General features: G+C 37.7%; 2 protein-coding genes across 2 annotated transcripts in view; both read left to right on the top strand.

Annotated features, from left to right (window-relative positions):
• ZNF76 (zinc finger protein 76) overlaps positions 1-17,420 on the top strand; it is a 180,287-nt gene that overhangs the window by 43,518 nt on the left and 119,349 nt on the right. The window lies entirely within an intron of this gene.
• SCUBE3 (signal peptide, CUB domain and EGF like domain containing 3) overlaps positions 1-17,420 on the top strand; it is a gene marked incomplete at its 5' end in the record, with an annotated part of 128,951 nt that overhangs the window by 28,178 nt on the left and 83,353 nt on the right. The window contains 2 exons of the mRNA XM_081322543.1: positions 1,131-1,253; positions 3,451-3,576. Coding sequence (XP_081178669.1) covers positions 1,131-1,253; positions 3,451-3,576 — 249 coding nt within the window. The remainder of the gene's footprint in view (positions 1-1,130; positions 1,254-3,450; positions 3,577-17,420) is intronic.

Below are 17,420 nucleotides of genomic sequence, written 5' to 3'. Positions count from 1 at the left end.
GAAAGCAACTTAGAATAGCACTGTCTTGATTGTGTTAGTATAAAAGGAGACAAACAGAAAATTAGACAGGCTTGTATGATTATATGGTACAATAATAATAAAATTACATTCCTGGGGTCCATTGTATGTGTGGGGTCCATTTTCTGACCTATCTTGAAAGTTTACAGTAAGATTTTATTGTAATGCATAGGATTAGATGATGTATGAGGATATTTGTTTGTTTGGTATGTGTTGATATAATATAATTGTAAATTGTCTAGAATCTTTCAAGAGGACATTATAGAAAGTATTGCATAAATAAATATAACAGTGGTAGCTCTTGGATACTTCAGTTGTCTGATGCTAAATGATCAGGTAATGATGTATCCTGATTTGTGACAAATTAAGCCAAGCACATCATACGCATATTCCTAAGTTTTCCCCCCACAGTGAATTGGACAGTTTTGGGGGTGTGGATATGGTAGATGCAGATATTTGGCAGATGCAGAATAATTTTGGAGTCTAATGTTTTAACAACACATATTCATAAACAATGAACTTAAAAATAAATCTATTCAATTAGGACAAAACTGTCAGGATCATGCAGAGCATATATAAAAGGATTGGTCATTCTTCTAACTTGTAACCTCTCACTTGATACTAAGACCATAAAGATTAAAAAACAAACAATAAGAATGATAGGGAAACACTTGACTGGGAAACATTGAGGAAACATTTCATGGTAGGTTTATAGGGAATGAAAACTTTAGCAATCGTACACTGTAAAGCAGAGGTCCCCACCCTTTGGGGCACCAGGGACCGGTTCCGTGGAGAGAGGTTTTTGCACGGACTGGAGAGTGCCTGGTTTTGTGTGCTGCCTGCATCTTGCGGATGGGGCTTTGCTTGTTTGTACGGCCCACTTGCTGATGTGCCATGGCCTTGTACTGGTCCATGGACCAGAGGTTGGGGACCCCTGCTGTAAAGAACCTTCATGGCCTCCACTAGACTCATTTAAGATTCCTACTCTTGAGAGAAATGACAAGGGGCTCTGAAAATAAGTATGATTTTTCTGATACTTTAATAATCTTTCCCCAAAACACTGTGATTAGTTCAGGCTTTGATTATGTCGCATTTTCCCCTTTCCTTTGCAGATATGGATGAATGTGTTGATGGGACTGACAACTGCCATATTGATGCCATCTGCCAGAACACTCCCAAATCATACAAATGCATCTGCAAATCTGGTTATACCGGGGATGGGAAGCACTGCAAAGGTAGGCAGAGCAGATAGCACAGAAAAAAAAGATGTAAGGGAAATCCAGCTATGTTTACTTGCCCAAGCCAGAATTTTAAAATGACCTGAGATTAAATACCACTAAGGTTGCAATGGAAAAGAAATACCCATTGGGTTTTGAGGAATTTTTATTAGCTGGGTATTGCCTGTAGTATTGTAGGTGTTTCTGCAAATGTGTGTTTGTTTGCTATAGTTGGGACAATTGTGGTATAAAAACAAGGGCTATTCTAGATTATTTTTAAAGTTTTTAAAAAAGTTATTTAGCTAAGTAAATTTATTATTTCCCTATTTTCTCTCTGAAGAATCCATCCTTCTTTGATGAAGTACTCATTCAATTTCCATTCAAACACAGATTAGGCAGAATCTTGTTTAATTTTAACTAGGTTTCCTGAGATAATTTTCTCTTACTGCTCCATAGCAGTTGGTTGAAATACTTAATGCAGTTTATTTATTCATTTATTTTATTAAACTTATATACTGCCCTTCTCCCGTAGGACTCAGGGCGGTTCAGTTGAGGACTCAGGGCGGTTCAGTTGAGGGAGAAAGAGGAATGATTTACTAAAATCAAATCTGTGTGACTCCATTAATGATTTTGAGGTAAACAAGTTGTCTGCTTCATAATTAATATTAAAGTTTGATGTCCTCTGAATGATCCTCATATCCTATTTTGAAACAAAACTGTGAGGATCAGATTCTAAATGATGTAAAAAATAGGGAATTACTGTTGATTCCTCATTTAATCAGAACATTGTGATGATACTGTATCCATGATCAGGGAATATGTTAATTTGTCAAGGTACTGCAGACAAAAAGCAGATAAATGAATATTAGCTTTATTTTTATTATAAGGTTAAATTAAAGAAGCTTGCAAGTATTCAAAGTACTCCTCTTCTCCTTTCCTTTTACTCTCTGGAAAACTTGAGAAGATCCCTTGTGAAACATATCCCACACTCCCTCTGCTTTTGTAGATTGAGATGCCTTTTGCATGATGATTGGCTAGCCTGTGGATCTTCCTACTGTCTCTTAAGGTCATTCCCATGTAACATTACGTAATGTGAAAGAGAGAAAAATACAGTGCTGTTATTTTAGAAATTCTGTTGGATAATGGTAGTGACTCAGCTATTCGAAGTAGTGACTTTGTATTTGAAGCAGCAGTAACAAACACGGTTTTAATGACTTTGTAAGAATTAGCTCCAACCACTGGGTGTAAGCAAGGATTTAGGACACAATAATGAGAATGTAGAACAGCTTTGCCTTTTCTTGAACTGGGGTATATTTTGTTAAATAAATAAATAAATCATTGAAGTATTGTCAGTGTAATGTACTGGAACATCCACAGTACATACTAATAAAACTCTGGTGTGGGTAACATTTAAGTGGGCAAAACAACACATCATAGGACAACAGTTTTTGTACCGATACCTCAAAAGAACTAACGTACAGACTGCACTCCAAATCTGGGACCCATGACTCCCATGGGACTGAAGTTTGGCATGTTTGGGGTTGCTCTAGTGCTGCCATGCCACCCCCAGTTGTTCAGTAGAGTGGTCCTGCCCTAACCCTCCAAAGGCTGGGTTGACTGGTATGCCCTTCAGATGCTGGAGACTAGGTAGACCAGACCTGCCCTAGCCCTCCAGAGGCTAGCTAGACTGGTCCTACTGTTGGCTGCTGGCGGGCAATCAGCTACAGTCAAGGGGCAGAAAGTTGGAAGTTGCTTCCATCCCACTGGTCCCCCCCCTTGGTCATTCTGTTTCTTTGTTTAGATAAGAAACATCTCTGAAACAATTACCCAGCAATTTGTCTAATTCTACTTAAGATCCTCTAATTTTAGAATAGATTTGAATGAAAGTTGAATAAAAGCCACTCTGGATGAAAGGTGATGGAAACACTTGCTGTGGCTTCCACCATATTCCCATGTTGAAGCAAGGGCAGCTATAATCCTGTATGAGACTAGGAATTTGAGATTTCACAGGCTTCACAATTGTGTGGAAGGTTGAAACTGTGTTTGGCTGAAGTCTGGTATCCTTTCATTACAGGTTTTCTCCATCAGTATGAGGTAAAAGGGCGCATCCCTGTTGTTCTCAATTTAGTTATTTTATAAATACTTGATAAGAGCTTTGTAGATTTTTGGTTCTGAAGTTGTTCCACATCATGTATATTTTCTTTTCTTTGTTCAGATGTTGATGAATGTGAGCGCGATGACAATGCTGGCTGTGTTCATGAATGTGTCAATATCCCAGGAAATTATCGATGTACCTGCTATGATGGCTTTCATCTTGCACATGATGGTCATAACTGTCTCGGTAAGAAATTTACACATTACTTAAAATGTTTAATTTTAAATGTTATAACATTTAAGGCTCCCCTCCCCCCCAATCATGTTTATGCTAAAAGCTGCATATTAGATCCTAATACAAAATACTTCCAATTAATTGTTGAAGCTATCATTTCTGATTTAGTGAATTGGGTAAAATAAAAGTACATCCTTATGTAGTCAGTCTCATCATGATTATACAGAAAGAGCCCTGTACTGTTTAAAGTAGACAATGGCAGTGGCCTCTCATACTTACGGGAGCACCTGCTGCCGGCGTCAACTTCCCTTCGTCCTGTGCGCTCCCACAGAGAGGGCCTCCTCAGGGTGCCGTCGGTCAGAGAGTGTCGGCTGGCGGCCCCCAGGGGGAGAGCATTCTCTGTGGGCGCGCCAGCCCTTTGGAATCAATTACCGGTTGAGCTCCGGATGGCTCCCGACCTTTGCTCTTTCCGCCGTGATCTGAAAACCTACTTATTTGAACAGGCCAGCCTGGTCTAGAGTTTGGGGTATTTTTAACTATTTATTGTTAGAGCTAAATTAATTTAATCTTATTTTTAACTTTTGTATGTAGTACTTTTATTGCCCTGTACACCACCCTGAGTCCTTTGGGAGAAGGGCGGTATAGAAATTCAATAAATAAAATAAATAAATAAATAAATATGTGGAAAATATCTACTAAAAGTATAATTCCTTAGAATTCCACATTCTTTTGTTTTACGTACATTGTTTGGTGTGTCTCGCATCTAAAAAGCAGAGATAGTCAGTGGTATGGCTTGAATGCTTTTCTGATTCTAATGATTCTATGCCATCACATGACATTAAATAGATAGTTTAGTTATGTAGTTCCACTACAGTGTTTATTGATTCTACTTCCTACAGAGAAATGCAAACTGCTCTCAAGCAGTTTCCTCTGTTATCGTCAAAGGTCTGTACTATAATCTCCACCCTTTTTGAGAGTTCAGGATTGTGATAGCTGGATTTATTTTGCAAATATTATTTTAAACAGTGGCCTAGTAAAACAAAAGTTAAGTTTTGTTGTTGTTATTTCAGTGGGGGAAACAAAATGGTGAAGAAAGATGGTAAATATTGATGTCTGGCAGTTATCAACTTAACCTGTTACCCCATCTTCTTACATTTTACTAGTAAAACACTTTACTTTTAAGGATGTAAAATGTAATAACTATTAGATAAATTGAGCTCAGATATGCACTTTATTATTACTGTAGTACATATCTCTATATTTTATGTCAACTTTACCAACTTTATTCCAAGTCAGAATTGATTTTTCACATGAAATATTGTCTGCTATAATCTTCTTTACTCCTAAATAGCATATAGATGATTTCAGGTCTTTATAAATTGAACTGCAGGCTAAAATATTTGAAATGAATTAATAAAACGCTCAGAATATCCCAGATTTTGGAGAGTGGCAAATTAAGGGAGGGAAATTAGTAATGGATGTTTTATTTTTTCCTAAAAATACTTTATGTACTTTATGTAATATAGTTTATAGGAAGAAAAGCTTTGCTCTTGAGCTATGGGCCTTCTTCCCTGCATAATTGCAGCTAATTTGAGGAAAATGAAGAAAATTTGTGTTTTCTCTCCAACTGTCACATAAGTAGCTTTGTTTAATCTGTCATGCTAAATTTATCTTTCAGAATAATCAACTTTCCCCCAAAAGGTGCATTTTCTATGAACTAAGTAGCGAGCTGGCAGTCAATTAAAGTACATTCAATTTTGATGCTGGGCAATTCTGACACTAGTGTTATTTTTGCTTATTAAATAAATAAAATGTGTGTATTATAGCCAGTATTCTTTAGTTGTTGTTCTTGAAATTAGGCTGCATTTCATATTCTTCTGATGAAAAAAGACAAGAATATTAAGCCATATAAGCATATAAGTGCTATTGCTATCCAAAGTAAGGAATGACTTCATGATCAACAACTCCATTGTCCCTTGTGACTCCCATGTCACACATACCAGATGCATTATTTCCATTCTCAGTGAGCTTTGTTTAATTTCAATAATGTCATGTAGCCAAACCTGATTTAATGGATCTTCCAAGGAGTTGGAAGAAAGAAAGATTGCTTCCCGCCCCCACCCCAATTTGGAAAGAACAAATGGCCAATCAACTGCGTTGCTGTTTTAAAGCTTTTGTTAACCATACAAAGCTTATGTTAACACTTCCATTCCCAAGTAGTTCAAGATGCCATCTACCTGGAAAAACTGCTCTACTGACGTGTAGATTTTCACACAGAAGAAATCATGGATCTTCAAGATGCAATATGAGCACAGTCTCGATTGTAAGACTTAGCTTGGCCTGAATGTGTATTCAGTTGCCTTAACCTTTTTTTTTGGTATTATACAGCCAAAAACGTCTGGAGAGCTTTGCTCTCTAGAAATGTGGCATTGATTGTTTTGATTTACTTTTGGAGATTATGGGATAATAGTTCAACTCCTCTTTAGAACAGAAAAGCCAGTCCTTAGTAACTGCCCCTGATTATTTGCAAGTATTCAAAAGTTTTGCAGAGATTTCACTTATTTGGCCATTCACATGCTTTTATCCTCTTGAGGCATATCATGGGAGCTCATGTGTCCCTGAGTTGTACATTCCTATCTTCAACTCTTGTTCCAGCAAAACAAGGTGCAAGGTTGCTTCTGGTTTTCCTGGATGTGTTCAGAGACAACATTCCTAGAAGCTCAGCTTGTCAGGAGCAAGTCTTGGCAAGTCTTGGCTATAGGTAGCTAACAAATGAGTTGGCTGCCTCTGTGTTTGCTTGCCTGCCAAAGCTACTATCTCAGCTGTTTGCTTAAGGATAAACAAAATCACTGAACATGTAGTCACAAAAAAGAGAAGAGCTTAATTATAGGCTACTAAGAATGATTTTCTTCTCCCACCCTTTTTTATTTCTGAACTTGTCAGGATTAAGCATTGCTTACATTTTATTTCTGAAATTGGAAATATATGGGCCATGTATATGAAGCTGCCCTAATGCTGAGTCAAATGATAGGTTTGCTTTTTTATTTATTATGTTTCTTCATCTCCAGTAACTGAACTAAGAACTTTTTTGATACCTGAATTCAATCACTGGGGAAGCCTGTGTTGAACCAAGGACCTCCTTGCAAAGCACATGCAGGAAGTACAGGTAGTCCTCGATTTACAACTGTAATTGAACCTGGAATTATTATCTTAATTCAATGCAGTGGTAAGTTGAGGCATCCCTTTACTGGATCTAATTTTTCTGACATTTTTGCACGTTAAAAGTAAGGTTTAGGTAACATTATTCTCAAATAGAAAGTGTAACCATATGCAGTGATGCAAGTATGAAATAGCTGATTTTTTTTTAAATAGCTGAAATTGTTAGTTTTAGTTTAGCTAGTTTAGTTTTAATTCTTGTGATGTTTCAGAAATCTCACTCCTGACTTGTCACCTAGTTCCATGTTAGAATGGTGAATTTCTATCATTTTGACTGTTAATTTTTTTTAAAAGTATAATTTGTGGGTCTGCAGACCTGACTGCTGCATGAAGGAGTTAGCTCCTGTTGCTTGCACCAGCTGCTTCCCATCTAGCAGTTTGAAAGCATGCAAATGTGAGTAGATAAATAGGTACTACTTCTGTGGGAAGGTATAGTGTTTTGTGTACCTTCTGCATATAGTCATGCTGGCCACATGACCATAGAAACGTTTTCGGACAATGCTGGCTCTCTTGGCTAAGAAACAGAGCACCGCCTTCTAGAGTTGGACATGACTGGACAGGGGAAACCTTTACCTTTAGATATCATCATGGAAGTGCTTCGTTGGTGATCCCTTCTTTATAGTCATGTTATTGAAACTGGTAGCAGTGGTGAAGTTAAAAGGTAAATAATTAATTTTAGAAAAAGAAAAAATCTTCATATAAGATCCTCAATTTCTTAGGGAAAGGGTGAGATTTGATTGACTTAAATCTTCCTTGAACCGAGCTTAAATTCTGATGATCTCAGACAGAGTCATGCATCTTGCCTAGCAATCTTGTGGAAATGGTTTCCATGGTCTTTTTCAGGGATGCTTTTTAACTTTTTAAATATATTGAACAATATATTTAATATATTCAATATATCTTGCCTACAGTTCTGAGATTTCCTAGTGGTCTCCCAACCAAATATTAACTAGATCTGACCTTGCTTAGCTTGTCAAGATCAAATCAGGTAGAATGACACCAAAACATAATAGTGCTAGAAGGAGATATTGGGTGATGTATTATAGAGCTCTCTTCTAAGTTCTATACTGTTCAATATATTTTAAAAATAACTGGAATAAGGTTTTTAAAAAGTTACCAGATTTGCAGATAATATAAAAATGGGAAGGATAACAAATATAGGACAATACAGTTTCTGAAGATTCTTAACAATTTGGAAAATAACAGAAACCATATTATGAATTTCAAGAGAGAGAAATGCAAATTTCTAGTTTATATAACCTCCCCCCAAAAAAATGAATTGCTATGTACCATACTGGGCAGCAATACATACAAAAAGAATCTAGGTGTTTGGGTGGGTTGCAAGCTGGACCTATCAAAAATAGTACCATAAAAACAGATTAGGAATACAGATTAAAATAGACAAGAAAATGGTAAGAGCACACTTGTCCACCCTACACGAGTTCAGATCATCTGGACCAGATGCATTAGGTTCTGAAGGAACTGTCAGACATGATCTCAGAACCACTGAACCATATCTTTCAAAGATCCTGAGCACTGTCGAACTACCAGAGGATTGGAAAAGAGCTGATGTAATCCCCATCTTCAAAACAAGGGGGGAAAAAGGATCCAGGAAACTACAGACCTATCAGCCTGATATCAGTACCTGGGAAGATTCTGGAAAAGATAATCAACCAATGAATCTGTGAACATCTAGAGGCAAACGAAGTCATAACCAAAAGCCAACATGGGTTCGTCAAAAATATCACACCAGACAAATCTTATTACATTCTTTGTCAAAGTGGCAAAATTAGTGGACTGCTCTGGATATTATTTACTTGGACTTCAATAAGGCATTTGATAAAGTAGACCACAAGCTACTACTTGATAAGATAGAAAAATGTGGCTACACAGCATCACCAGATGGATTTGTAACTGGCTGACCAACCATACTCAACATGTAGTGCTTAATGGAGCTGCATCTACATGGAAGGAAGTATGTAGTGGGGTACCACAAGACTCTGTCTTAGGCCCAGTACAATATCTTCATTAATGATTTAGATGACAGAATAGATTGGGAACTCATGAAATTTATAGACAATACCAAGCTGGCAGGAATAGCCATCACTCCAGAAGATAGATTTAAGATACAGAAGGATCTTGACAGATCTGAACATTGGGTCCTATCTAACAAAATGAAATTCAGTGGCGAAAAAAGTAAGGTTCTACATTTAGGCAAGAAAACCCAAATGCACAGGTGTAGTATAGGTGGTATCTGGCTCAATAGTAGTAACTGTGAGAGGGATCTTGGAATCCTAGTGTATAATCACTTAAATATGAGCCAGCAGTGTGCTGCAGCTGCCAAAAAACCCAACACAGTCCTAGGCTGCATTAACAGAGGGATAGAATCAAGATCATGTGAAGTGTTAATATCACTCTACAATGCTTTGGTAAGACCAGGGCTTTTTTTCTCATAGAACGCTCAGAATGGAGTTCCGGCACCTTTTTTGGATGGAACCTTGTAGGGTAGGCAAGGTGGGTTGTATGACATGTGTGAGTTCCGGCACTTTTTTCTTTTACAAAAAAAGCACTGGGTAAGACCACATTTGGAATACTGCATTTGGTTTTGGTCACTAAGATGTAAAAAAGATGTCGAGACTCTAGAAAGAGTACAGAGAAAAACAACAAAAACGATTAGGGGACTGGAGGCCAAAACATATAAAGTATAGTTGCTGGAACTGGGTATGTCTAGTTTAATGAAAAGAAGGACTAGGTTGACACGACAGCTGTGTTTCAATATCTAAGGGGCGGCAATTAAGAAGAGGGAGTCAACTTATTCTCCAAAGCATCTGAAGGCAGGAGAAGAAGCAATGAATGGAAACTAATCAAGGAGAGAAAAAGCCTAAAACTAAGGAGAAATTTCCTTAGTTGGAACAATTAATCAATGGAACAACTTGCCTCCAGAAGTTGTGGGTGCTCCAACACTTAGACATTTTTAAGAAAAGATTGACAACATTTGTTTGAAATGGTATAGACTTTTCTGCCTGAGCAGGGTGTTGGTCTAGAACACAGGTCTGCAACCTGTGGCTCCGGAGCCGCATGCGGCTCTTTCAGCCATCTCCTGCGGCTCCCAGTCTTCTGCTATGTGTAGTCCCCCCCCCCCAAAAAAAAAGTGGGACTAAAAAGGTTCAACCAATCAATTCAAATATGCAGGGTATGTGCATATCTCACCTTGGCTCCATTCTTCAGTCAAACCCTGTTCTGCGCATGTGTGCATGTACGCGCATGCGCACACAATTTTTGTGGCTCCCAGTTTTTCCTTTTGTGAGGGAACCGGATCCGAGTGGCTCTTTCACTGTTTCAGGTTGCTGACCCCTGGTCTAGAAGATCTCCAAGGTCTTTTCCAACTCTGTTATTCTTCAAAATAGAATGGTTACTATGGATTTTCAGCACTTACAACAATAAAGATAAAGACTAAGCTAATAATAATAATAATAATAATAATAATAATAATAATAATAATAATAAGAAGAAGAAGAAGAAGAAGAAGAAGAAGAAGAAGAAGAAGAAGAAGAAGAAGAAGTGGCTCAGTGGGTTAGGACGCTGAGCCTGTCGATCAGAAGGTCGGCAGTTTGGCGGGTCGAATCCCGAGTGCCGCGTAGCAGAGTGAGCGCCTGTTACTCGTCCCAGCTTTTGCCTAGCAGTTCGAAAGCACGTCAAAATGCAAGTAGAAAAATAGGGACCACTGCGGTGGGAAGGTAACAGCGTTCCGTGCACCTTTGGCGTCTAGTCATGCCGGCCACATGACCATGGAGACGTCCTCGGACAAGTGCTGGCTCTTCGGCTTTGAAACGGAGATTAGCACCGGCCCCTAGAGTCGGAAACGACTAGCACGCGTGTGCGGGGGAACCTTTACCTTTACCTAATACAACACCAAGTATTAGACTTTGATTAAAAAAAACACCATCAAATGAAGGCTCATACATATCTCATTAACATTACAATTGTAAGTAAGGGAAAATAAAAAGAATTATTAAGTGTTATTTCGATATCCCATTTATTGAAGAGTCCTAGAAGTTTCTCATTTTTTAGAGAGTGTTTTGTCTTGAAAAGTTTAAGAAATTCATTGCTGGAATGCCTCTCGTAATAAATTGTAGGCTTATTCCTGGCCTCCAATGCTACTGCAATACTTTTGTTTTTTTTCTTCCCAACCAGGATCATTCTTCACCAATGTCCCCCTCCCCATTTCTGGAGCTGCCTGCTTTCTGTAGCTACAGTATGTTGACATATGTTCTCTGCAACATCCTTCTATTTTCTGCAGTTCAAGTCAAAATTGTTTTGAAAAATTGTAACGCCTTAGCACCCATCTCCAACTGCATATTAGCAAAATATTGTTGCAGAACTATCTTTTGTTGTGTCTGGATACACAAGTGTAAGTAAAAACAGGAGCAACAGCTGGGGTTCTTCAGAGTTATTTAAACACTGACATCTCACCAGTGAAACGCTGCCCCTCCTGCTCCCACTGCCCCGGGGTCTCATGTTGAAAGATTGTGGTCTCCCATTTCTATATTTCAAACACATTTTAAGAGAAAATTGCTGGTGGGAGAAGCAGCTGGCTTTGGAATCTTGCTACCATGTAGTAGATATGTAATTGCACCATGATAGGGTGATAATAGGACACAAACTCTCATCCAACAAAAAGTGGGGAATCTTCCACAACTTGGCAATTTCAGGGATTTAGACAGCATAGAAAGGAACTCCATACATCCTGCATTCCTAGAAAATAGTACAAAGAGTGTGTAATTTCTAAAATACTATTTTCCTTCCTGGTTAGACCACAGGTTTATCCTAAAAGATAGCTACCCAGTTTGATTATTGGATCCATGTGTAGCCCAGGTGATATAATATTTATATATGCCCATATGCATCACCATTTTTGAGGTCTGTCTCCCCTTCTTCTCAATTCCAGTCACTTACAATACTACAGGCAGTTCTTGACTTATGACCACAATTTAGCCCATCATATCCGTTGCTAAGCAAAGGAGTTGTTAAGTGACTTGTGCTCCACTTTACAACATTTTTGAATGTTGCTTCTTGGATACTCATTATTCCCTTGATCCTTTGCAAGAATTTGGGGAAGCAAGCATTCAGCTGACTATCATCTTGTTTGTAGCTTCATTTCTGAAGCAAATCCCACTTATTCCATGCTTACCTCTTATTTACAGATAAGTATACAAACAATTGCAATCTTAATGGAAAACCAGACCCATCCAAAATAGCATACATCCATGAGCTCAGTTTCAACTCTCTCCCTGTGCTTGTGCTTCTTTGAAAAATCTCTTCGCATGGTCATGATTCCTTTATGGACAGTGTGGAGTGGTTTGGAGGAAAACAGAGAGAAAGGAAGAAGAAGAAGTACAGAAAGCTTTTTCTCCGTCAACTTTTTACCATTCACCAATTTAAAGAGCTAGGCTGAATCATCTTTTACTTTTATCTTTGTAGTTCAGTCTCTGTATCAGAGATTTGAATATTATTTTGTCTTTCTTCTCAGCTAGGCTTCCAGTTCTTTATGGTTTATAAGTGTGTGAGCACCTTATCTTGTGATAAGGGAATAAATAGTGTTTGCAGGAGTGCAAAAAATATCAGAATAGATGCAGATTAAAACATCACAGCTTATATATTTATCATCTTTCATCTTTCCTTACTGACCTTGAAGTGGAGAACCGTGTTGTATAATTGGAACTGGCCAGGAATAACTGTTCTTATCAAAGGCTAAAATAGAATGTGTAACTTACATGGGTAATAAATTTGTGACAAAGGAGGATATTATTTGTTGGTTATAATGGAAGAGTCATAAGAAACTCAGGTACAGAGATGACCAGAGTTTTAAAGATACAATTATAGTCTGCATTGAAATGAATTTCAATAAGGATCATTTAACATTTTTAAACATAAATTTCTACCCTAAATTGCTTACCATACTGGCTCTCTGGATGTGAGATCTTGGCTGTTTTTTATGCTTTGGTCTTACTTTTTTAAAAGAGGAAAATAAGACTCCTAGTAGAGAAACCCCAGCTTCCTACTTTATTGATACAGAGGTGAGCAGCACTTCTACTAAGGTATGTAAATTAACAGCAAATTAGATGAATTATTTATTTATTTATTTATTTTATTAGATTTATATACCGCCCTTCTCCCAAAGGACTCAGGGTGGTGTACAGGGCAATTAAAACATAGCATACAAAGTTAAAAATAGATTAAATTAAAATTAGCCCCGAACCAAGTAAATAATTCTAAAATTTAAAATCCCAATCCCTCAGTCCAGGCCGGCAAGCTCGAATAACCAGGTTTTCAGGTCATGGCGAAAAGAGCGAAGGTCAGGAGCCATCCGGAGCTCAACAGGGAGCTGATTCCAGAGGGCAGGCGCACCCACAGAGAATGCTCTCCCCCTGGGGGCCGCCAGCCGGCACTCCCTGACCGACGGCACCCTGAGGAGGCCCTCTGTGGGAGTGCACAGGACGATGGGAAGTTGACGCCGGCAGAAGGTGCTCCCGTAAATAATCCGGACCCATGTCATTTAGGGCTTTGTAGGTCATCCATTCTCTGTCATCTTCACTTTCTTTCCTCATGCTCAATCTTGCTATATGGCTTTGAGATTGAGTGATGAAGAAATGTGCTATGTATGTTCAGAGGAATTATATTTTCTAGGGAAATGATATTCAGAACAGCATAGCCAGCATAGCTGAGGAATTCTGGGAGCTGAAGTCCACAAATCTTAAAGTTGTGAAGGTTGCAGACCCCTGCCACAGACTGACATTTGATGTCATACTTTACATTAGCAATGAAAGTAGTTATCACATTATAGGAAGTCCTCGACTTATGACAACAGTTGAGCCCAAAATTTCTGTTCCTAAGTGAGACAGTTAAGTAAATTTTGCTCCATTTGACAACCTTTCTTGACATGATAGTTAAGTGAATCACTGCACTTGTTAAATTTGTAACATGGCTATTAAGTGAATCTGGCTTCCCCTTTGATTTTGCTCGTCAGAAGTTCGCAAAAAGTGACCACATGATCCTGGGACACTTAGGGGTCCCTTTGCCTGTCTTGTCTTATGTCTCTGACTTTCAGTTCTTTCCCAGAGTGGATGCATTTGTCTTTTTAAACAGACCACAGAGACTTTGAATACAATCTTTAGTGAATGGGTAGCTGTGAATTCTGCACCTTTTAGCAAGGAGGAAATCTGGGGAAAACAAGATGATTTTCCGATAATAAATATATCTTTTAATCAGTATTTACTTTTGATAGAGTTGTTTAATAATAATGGATTCTAGAGAATGCTGACTAGGAATGTTGATAGGTCATTGTAAAAATCATGATCTTCTCTCCAGAAGACTTTAACTATGCAAATCAGTCTTTTAAATTGAGCCTAGAAAGCAAAGGCACTTGACAACTAATTCACGTCTTTCATCATGGGTCTGATGTGATCCTGCCTTGTTATTTCTTTTTTCCACCAGCTTGTGACCAGGTATTGTCCTAAAAATTGGAAAGGAATTCCAGATAGTATTGGACTTTGCCTCTCCGTGGTGATCAATATCGATTGTGCAAAATTATGGTCTAGACAAGATATAGTAGGTTATTTGTCATAAATAAAGCAACATAAAATGGAAGAACATGAAAGGGATCTAGAGCAATATTGAGGACTGGAGTCTTAATGTTCCTATTTCCTGACTTCAGTGTGGGAAGCTGAACGTGGGTTTGATAACAAAACAAGAGTTGCTTTTTCTGGACTTTAAAAAGAAGTTTGTCTGAAATTCAGCTATTGGATAGAATAACTTCCTGTATCTTACCTTACTTTATCTCTAATAAGATTGTGAGTGATCTTGAACCAGATCATTCCAGGAATTTGTTTGCTAAATTAAAGTTGGGGGAGTCTTTTGATGATTTCAGTTGCCTTTAATAAAATGGAAAGTCTTGTAGATCGAAAGCCTTGTATCAACTAGTTTAACTGATGACTTACCTTGTTGTGAACTGAAGATAAGGAATAGCAGTTTATTGCTGAGAGTTCTACAAAAGATTACATTAACCTACAGAGTACTTAATTTGCCTAAGGTAAAAATCATATTATTAACATATCCACCATCAGATTATACTTGCCGAATCCATATGATGCAATATTGCTATGTCTTAATCTGATTAGAGATACGTTTTCAGTTCACAAATGTTTACACATACATACATATATGCATACACACATATGGTGAAGATTTGTAAACTGAGAAAGGATATCAAGGAAGCATCTTGAATATAATGTTTTGTGATCAGGATAATATACATCTTTCTAAATCTGTCTAAACCATGTAGAAGCTATCCACATGCAAATAAAATTGTGTAGAATTTTCCTCACACAAATTATTGTATATGTGCCCCACTTTTCTTCTTTGATGGCTTTTGCCTGTCAAGATCTAAAAGTTCATGAAAAAAGACTTGTGTATGATCATGGTACCCTTTTAAAATACTGCTACGCCCGGTGCTTTTTTTGTAAAAGAAAAAGGTGCCGGAACTCACACATGTCACACAACCCACCTTGCCTACCCTACAAGGTTCCATCCAAAAAAGGTGCCGGAACTCCGTTCTGAGCGTTCTATGAGAAAAAAAGCCCTGGCTATGCCACAAACTAGCTAGAGGTTGTTGTTTCCTTTGTTCTGAGCCTTTTATCTATAGTCAAGTCTTAAGTCTTCCTTTGAAACCATAATAAATGTTCAGGCATTTTATTTATTATTGTGAAACTTAAGCAGCAGTTAAACCTGCATATTTGTGGATAAAATTTTATTAGTTAGCAATAGTCTTGCCTGTCTGCAAGAGGCCCTGCACGATAGTACATTTGGGTTTTGTGAGCCTGTGAGCTGATATGTGTATTTTAATTAACCTCTTACACATTTGTTCAGATATTCAGGTCTGTTCATGTTGTCATCGACCTGCTATTCTGGCTTTTCCGGAGTCTGCTGCATGGCCCCACCATTGATGTCCAAGGGGCTCAGTTTTCTACTTAGCTGTTGAGATTTTAATGCTTGAGTTCACAGAGGTTTTCTTTGGCACTGAGCTCCTTATTTCCTCTGTGTGTTTTGAGAAAGGGGCTGGTTATATTTCTCATCTGTTCTCTGATTCTGGACGTTATGGAAGAAAGGGCACCTTCCTCCAGCTTGGTGCAAATTTAGCAGTCTGTCCACTTAGCTGGCCCATAATAAGTCAAGAGAAGATTATTTGTATTTTTAGTCAGCAATACTCCAATGGACTATGGCTAAATGGTATGAGAAATATCTGCACTTAATATAAGAGGTGACACTGCCAGATTAATTTTTTTCTAGGTATTTTTTTCTAGGCAGGGGTTTCTATGGTGGTAGCCCCAGCCATCAGCGTAACAGCTGACATTTTATATGCTGCCCACTGGTTTTTTTTCCTCTTCTGTCTTCTATAATACATAGATTCCTTTAATTAAAAAGGGGTAAAAATGAGCCTGCTATAAAACAAAGTGTGCCCCATAAAGCATTTTTAGCATTAAAAATGATGATGGGGTGGAGGAGGGAGTAAACACTTTTTATAAGTTTGCTTTTTGATTGCTCCCAATATTTTGGCTCAAAAAGCTTGGAAACCCCTATTTGTGATATTTGAATTATATCTAGTAATACAAGAATTAACAGTAAATGTGTAATTTCACGATAATCTGATGCCTTCCCTTTATTTTATTTTTTAAAAATAAAACTTTTTTCAAAGAACTCAGAATGCTGTACAACATATCCCATTTTTCCTTTAGAATAACCCCATGAGGATAAATTAGGATAAGATACAATGATTAGTCTAGGGCAGGCATGTCAAACTGCCAGCCTGCGGGCTGGATGCGTCATGCCGAAACCGCGTCCACCCCATTGCCAGCAATGGGAAAAAAGTCATGATACGTTGTGCAATGTCACGTGACATCGCGAGTTTACAATGCCTGGTCTAGGGACTTCCTCATTTAAGTTCAGCCAGGAATTACAATACCAAAGTAGGTTTTTTTTCCCCATAGAATCCGTGCACAAAAAGGTGAACCAGTTTAATCTTTGATCTCTTCCCACGTCAGCACTATGACATTACATAATATTTTGTTTAGAAATTAATTTGTTAGGAATGCTTTTTACCTTTTTCTGATTTACAATCTATTTGAATATTTTTATTTATTTATTTATTTTTATTTTAATCCCATTTATATCCCACCCTTCTCCGAAGACTCAGGGCGGCTTACAATCTAAGCACAAATCAAATGTGCTTAGCAATAGCCTTCATTCTAATTTTAATTAGAAAACCAGTGAAAATAACGTAAATAAATAGTATCCATTACCTCAAGTGAAAGAGATTATTCTTATATAAAGAAACTTGACATTAAAGACTTAAAGAAATCTGAAAAGTGTAGCTTTTCTCAGAATTGCTTTTGTGATTAATTAAATATATTCCTATGTACAAATCTGTAATTTTGAAATTATTGTCAAAATGCTATGTGGATTATAACTAATAGTAATTGAACTGGTACTTGATTTCCTAAGCAGTTTTAGAGCTGAAGCTAATACTCACTGTAACCAGTCATGTTGAAAAGAAGAAACAGGGTGACATGATAGCAGTATTCCAG

This window comes from Vipera berus, assembly GCF_964194415.1.
Source record: "Vipera berus genome assembly, chromosome: 3".
Classification (NCBI taxonomy): Eukaryota; Metazoa; Chordata; class Lepidosauria; order Squamata; family Viperidae; genus Vipera; species Vipera berus.
The sequence above is the reverse complement of the archived record's forward strand: the minus strand, read 5'-3'. Positions and strand labels throughout refer to the sequence as shown.